We start from the raw sequence: 6875 nt of genomic DNA, 5'->3' as shown, positions 1-6875 counted from the left end.
TTGACCAAAAGCTCAGAAGCATACAGGCTCAGAAGCATACAGGCTCAGAAGCCCAGAAAGCTCAGAAGCATACAGGCTCAGAAGCATACAGGCTCAGAAGCATACAGGCTCAGAAGCCCAGAAAGCTCAGAAGCATACAGGCTCAGAAGCCCAGAAAGCTCAGAAGCATACAGGCTCAGAAGCCCAGAAAGCTCAGAAGCATACAGGCTCAGAAGCATACAGGCTCAGAAGCATACAGGCTCAGAAGCCCAGAAAGCTCAGAAGCATACAGGCTCAGAAGCCTAGAAAGCTCAGAAGCATACAGGCTCAGAAGCCCAGAAAGCTCAGAAGCATACAGGCTCAGAAGCCCAGAAAGCTCAGAAGCATACAGGCTCAGAAGCCCAGAAAGCTCAGAAGCATACAGGCTCAGAAGCCCAGAAAGCTCAGAAGCATACAGGCTCAGAAGCATACAGGCTCAGAAGCATACAGGCTCATGTAACTCAATCAGAGAGTGACTCTAATCAAAGGCCGGCTCGTATACTCTCTTAGGACGAATCTCGGTAGAGCTCGACTGTCCTTGCAGTCGTCTCGTTTAACCTCGTCCAACCTTTACACTAAGTCTCTGATTTGCTTACAATAAAACTTTCCATTCCATTCCAACTTGGACGAAGAAGAAAAACTCAAAGTCTAGGAAAAAATTGTCAATGGCACCTAAGAAAAACTCAAAAGAAAACGCAAAAGCAAACACTGAAGGACAAAAAAGAACAAAAGTTCCAAGGAAACAATTGTCTACAATAAGAAACCTATGTCGAAGTGGGAGTGTTCTGACGGATCAGACGGTTCAACATGTTTCCATCAAAGTTGAAGAAGATTCCACCGAACAATTGTCTGCAATAAGAAATCTATGTCGAAGTGGAGGTGCTCCGACGGTCCAGATGGTTCAAGGAGAGCCCTCCAAAGTTGAAGAATTCACCGAACCCCCGAGGTCTGACCTTAACAGCTCAGGCCTCACATTCACTCTGAGCATTAATAACCCGGCACTTGGAAAGATCAAGAGGTTTAACCTCCTATCCAAGTCGCCAACTGCCTCCAAAGCACGGATTACATTACAACGCTCAGGCTCCTTCACTCTTGAGTCAGGAGCCCCGGAGATGCTGATGCATTCTCGGCTGAGCTTGCAAGATTGAACCCGTTTGGCGAAGGCGGCCATAAACTTGCCTTAGTTACTCCGCAAAAGTCAGCACTAGTCCTAAAGGGGATTCCGCGATGGATCTCCAATCGGGACCTAGAGCTGCACTGAAGGAAACCCTCAGTTCGGTGTTCGTCTCGAGCTATTCACGCGAGATGGTCTCGACATCCCAGTTGCTAAGCTGACGCTTGACTCACGAGCTGAAGCTACTTCTTTGATCCGCGCCGGAATCACAGCTGGTTTCTGCCTTATCACCTGTGAATGGTTCAGACCTCCTGTCGTCCGATGTTTCCATTGTCAGAGATTCGGACACCTGTCCCGTAACTGTCAAGAAAAAGCCCGGTGCTTATACTGCGGCAAGGACCACGACCGAAGGGAATGCCCAGGCAGCAAACAAAGTCCAGTGGAGCCTGCGGTCGGCATTGTATCAATTGTGACCGCCCCGGCCACTCGCGCTTCGTATGGTGGATGCCCGACGGCCAAAGCTGCAACAGCAGCTAAATGGGCCGCCCGCGCAGAAGCAATGCCTCGGTCTCCTAACCCAACCGCAGGTAATGGTAAAAGCTAAGCCGGTCACGCCTATCTGGAAAGTACGGCCGCTAATAACCCCGTGTGTGGCGGACGCCCATACCCAGACGACGCAAGTCGTTTTCAATCGTCAGCGATTGTCGCTCTCCAAGAAGCGGCAGAGAGTTACCTAGTTGGAATTTTTGAAGATAGTAATTTGTGCGCAATTCACGGAAAAAGAGTAACTATAATGCCAAACGATATGCATTTATCGAGAAGAATTCGAGGTGAAAAAACATAATTTGTATTTTAAATAAAAATGATTTATTGTTTGGATAATTCTGAGACAATTTTTAAATTTTTTGTTGAAGTTTGTAGAAAATGTAATGTTGCACCTCGTTTAGATAAAAAGAGGATACTAGTTGTGTATTTTAGAAAATATATAATTAAAAATTGTTTAATACGGATTTCTTGGATAATTAATATATAGCAGGAAAACAAACAAAAACCTATAACCATGAACAAGCTATAGTGAACAAAAATAAAAACTGAACATGCTCTTTCTTATAAATTTACAATTGGACAATATTGCAAATATGTCTCAATTTATTTTTTTTAACATAGATTGAAGTATTTACATTTTTTTAGTTTTTTTAATAAATATATATTTATGCCCGTTTTATGATATCGAAAATTTAAAACCAAAAAAATACTGAACAAATTTAAATTACTTATATATCTCAAAAAAAGGTTTTATTTTTTAAAATTCGTTCAAATTCAATCATTTGTAACCTCTCTACATAGCCAATCATTGAACATTTGAAGAAAAAGGCAGAATAATTGGCATGTATAAATCTGGAAAAACATACAGAGAAATACAAGATATACGAAAAAGTATGCTTGGCACGATATTGCAAATTATCAAAAGCTATTCAAATAAGTGCTTGACGGACAAAAAAGTTGGGTCTGGTTGACCATTCATTGCTCAATCGTCAAAAATATTTTAAATTAAAGAGGCTTGAAAAGTGGATGTCAATTTCAACTGTTTTTAATTTACTAAAACATTTACAGAAAAAAAGGGAAATCAGTAACAGCTCAAACAAGAAGAAATACCACGAAAAAATTGGTCTGAATGCATATCCGCCCACGAAAAGACCACTTCTTACCAAAAACCCTAAACTTCAATGATTAAAGCTATGCCAAACATGCAATATGCTCTCAAAATATTTCGGGAGCGAGTTATTTTAAGTGATGAAAGTAAATTTAATATGTAAAATAGTGATGTAAGAACTTTAGTATGGAGAAATCGCAAGGAAAAAATATTAACAAGCAATCTTACAAAACAATAAAATTCGGTAAGGGAACTATCATGCCATAATCAATATTGGATTCATTAATTTGGTTTTGATAAAAGAGAAGATTGGTGGAGCTTTGTATGTTAACATATTAACGAATAATATGATCTCATTTCTGAACAAAATCGAACATAAAGATCCTAGTTTCCAACAAGACAATGATCTGAAACATACTTCGGCAATAGCAAAGAGCTTTTTTCAAGTAAATAATATCGAATTACTACTATGGCCAACACAAAGCCCAGATTTAAACCCTATAGAGAATGTTTGGGCCTTTATTAAAGAAAAAATCAAAGGAAGAGAATTTTTGAAAAAGGAACATTTATTTGCAAAAATATCATCCATTTGGAATTAACTCAAAATAGAATACGCTAAAAGTCTTATTAATAGCATGCCAGGCCAAATACTAGATGTAATTAGAGCTAATTTTTCCTAATGTCTGGACGTGGTAAAGGTGGCAAAGGAGGAAAGAGTGGTGCAAAACGATTTCGAAAGATATTAATTGACAATATACAAGGAATTACTAAGCCAGCAATAAGAAGACTATGTCGAAGAGGGGGTGTTCGAAGAATTTCTGGAAAAATTTACGAGGAAAGGAAGAAGAAGCCTGGACCCTCCCACGTGGGTTCAGCACTCACTGGAGACTCTTCTTCCTCGGCAGGAAATAAGGTTTCACCCGAGGACGGTTGGCACACGGTGGGGAAACCCAAACGTGTGCCGGCCGTCCAACCCCCCTAATGTTTTAGGTACTGGGTGTGTGTCCGCTCAGGTGGATGCTCAACCACAAAATTGAACTCACAAGAAAGATTTCCGACCTTAGGGTACCTTGGTCCGTTGGGTCGGCACAGCGTTTGAGCTTGTTTCGCAGGCGTTTCTTTTCGCCCAGAAGTTGGAGAAGTTTGGGGTTTTGATGTGTAATGCCCTTGCTAGTTGGGCGCACCCTCCTAGCGTGGGCTTCCAAGTAGAGTCGCATGAAGTCCGTCAATTCGGCGCCCGAGTTGTCGATGTCCGAGGTAGATTGATAGCTGCCTGGGCGTACGTTGTTGCGAAAGAACAAGTTCAGAGCATAACGGTAGTGCGCCCAGTTGATGTTCGAAAGGGTGTATCGTGGGGGCAACGGATTTGGGTGTCTACCGAGACGTGAACACAGACCTGCATTGGCAGGTGTCGCTCCCAATATCGTCGAGTACTATTGGTTCTCCCATAAGATTCGCGACTGATTGAGAGCTCAGTGCTACGCAAAGGTTGTCCAGCCGAATGGGGAGCGGTGGTTCCGGGCTTTCGAGGTGCGGACACAGACGTCTAGTCCTACCTGCCGCTCTTTCAAGTAACCGGCCGTCCCGATTGGTCACGCGACAACCAATGCGTGTGTTTGGAGTTTAGATCACCGATGAGGAGGCAATGATTTGAGCTGACAAAGAAGTCTTCGATAAGACCGATGCATGGAGCAAGGTTTTTTGCAATATATTCCGCCAACTTTTAACCAAAAGCGCTGGGTTTTAATCTCTAGCGAGATAAATTCGCATAGGTTCCGTTCGATAGTCTTGAGGTTACGTGTCTTGAGATTTTGCAGGTAGTAGATAGTCGTCCCAGTCCCAGGCGTAGAGTTATTTCTCCATTTCAGGTCAAGGGAGCAGTATCCTGGCAATTCGAAGCATTGACCTCTTTCAGCTTAGACTCGTTGACGACGATTAAGTCAGGATGGCCGCTGTTTACCATCTCAACGAAGTCGAGGTGCCGTCTCTTGACAGATCGGGCATTCACAGCGATGATTTTTAGTGGCGTGGTCATTTTGCTGGCGAGCTCCTCTCTGATAGGAGCTCTTCTAGCTTCTTGGATTGACTCCCAGTTCAGCAGTGCGTCGACACAGCTTGGATAAAATTCCAACAGAGCATCCTTGTTGTGAGAGTCTACCTTCGCCTGCGTTTTGGCCTGCTGAGTACCGTTCCTTATTGGGCTGACGGGCCTCGGTTTCACAGCCTCGGCGACAGGGGCCTGCATGCTCTGCGCACCAACCTCAACGACTTGCGTCGTCTGGGTATGGGGAAAAAGGCCGTTGCGGCCCTTCGCTTCCTGAGGGGTATGCATTGGCCCCTGACACTTTTCTGTTTGTCTTTCGCGCGACGATTCTCCAAGTCTCTTGTATGGGATGGAGGCGTGGCACTATTCAAACCAATTCGAAAAAATTTTAAAAAAGTATGAGAAGATCCGACGCTATGCGTTAAAGCTAGCGTACAGATGGATCTACGCGCGCCGCTACCCAGCTGGGCAGAGGGGAAATTTTCACTAATCAAGAATGTCATCCTCGATTCCATCCGAATCTTTCGTCGGAGGTCTCAGGTGTCCGATCTTTTGTGGATCGTGTCCGAAACTCAATCAGAGAGTGACTCTAATCAAAGGCCGGCTCGTATACTCTCTTAGGACGAATCTCGGTAGAGCTCGACTGTCCTTGCAGTCGTCTCGTTTAACCTCGTCCAACCTTTTCACTAAGTCTCTGATTTGCTTACAATAAAACTTTCCATTCCATTCCAGAGTATAATGTCTTCAAGAGGAAAAGGAGGAAAAGTACGGTCAAAGGCTAAAAGCAAATCCGTTCGGGCCGGGTTACAGTTTCCAGTTGGACGCATTCACCGGTGTCTCCGTCATGAAACCCGAATGCGAGTAGGAATTCCTGCCGCAGTATATATGTGCGCAGTATTGGAATATGCTGTGGCTGAAATGCTTGAACTTGCTGGAAATACAGCAGTAAAATGTGGAAAAAGAAGAATTAAACCACGTCACATTGTCGTTGCAATTGGAAATGACGACGAATTAAAAGAATTAACTCAGAAAGCTATTATTTCATCTGGTGGATTTATGATTCGCAAAACTGCAGAAACTCCTAAACCAACTTCTTAACTTTAAATAATTATTTGAATAATGCGCTGTTATTTTGTAATATTGTTTTCGAAATACAATAGATCAACCAGTTAAGTTTTTTTAACGAATTTCAAAATAATTTCAAACACAATTAACGAATAAACGTTTAGAAGTAATTATAATAAAATATCGCAATACTGTGTTATTCTATCATTGGAAAAATATTTTTTAGTCGAAAATAATTTATTTACTTAAGCTAAATTATCCCAAAAAATAGTAAATATATACAGTGAACAAAAATAAAATTGAAAAGGCATTTTCTCATGAATTTACTATGAAACAATATTTAAAAAATAACTTTTAGTTTGTCTAAAAAAATATTATATTTATACGGTTTTCCATTCATTGATAATTCAGAACCCAAAAAATGAACAAATTTATTTAATATCCATTATATCCTCCATTAGCTCTAATTACATCTAGTGTTCGGCCTGGCATGCTATTAATAAGACTTTTTGCGGTATTCTATTTTGAGTTAATTCCAAATGGATGCATTTTTGCAAATAAATGTTCTTTTTTCAAAAATTCTCTTCTTTTGATTTTTTCTTTAATAAAGGCCCAAACATTATCTATAGGGTTTAAATCTGGGCTTTGTGTTGGCCAAGTAGTAATTTGATATTATTTACTTGAAAAAAAGTTCTTTGCTATTGCCGAAGTATGTTTCAGATCATTGTCTTGTTAGAAACTAGGATCTTTATGTTTGATTTTGTTCAGAAATGAGATCATATTATTCGTTAATATGTTAACATGCAAAGCTCCACCAATCTTCTCTTTTATAAAAACCAAATTAATAAATCCAATATTGATTATGGCATGATAGTTCATGATAGTTCCTTTACCGAATTTTACTGTTTTTGTAAGATTTTTTGTTAAATATTTTCCTTGCGATTTCTCGATACTAAAGTTTTACATCACTATTTTACAAT

General features: G+C 41.0%; 1 protein-coding gene across 1 annotated transcript; it reads left to right on the top strand.

The window, feature by feature from the left end:
- Positions 1–5568: 5568 nt before the first annotated feature.
- On the top strand, positions 5569–5928 carry LOC115228486 (histone H2A-beta, sperm-like). Its single transcript, XM_029799058.1, has one exon. The coding sequence runs from the start codon at positions 5569–5571 to the stop codon at positions 5926–5928; it is 360 nt and encodes a 119-aa protein (XP_029654918.1).
- Positions 5929–6875: the final 947 nt, after the last annotated feature.

Source organism: Octopus sinensis, unplaced genomic scaffold (assembly GCF_006345805.1).
Source record: "Octopus sinensis unplaced genomic scaffold, ASM634580v1 Contig10712, whole genome shotgun sequence".
NCBI lineage: Eukaryota > Metazoa > Mollusca > Cephalopoda > Octopoda > Octopodidae > Octopus > Octopus sinensis.
The sequence above is the reverse complement of the archived record's forward strand: the minus strand, read 5'-3'. Positions and strand labels throughout refer to the sequence as shown.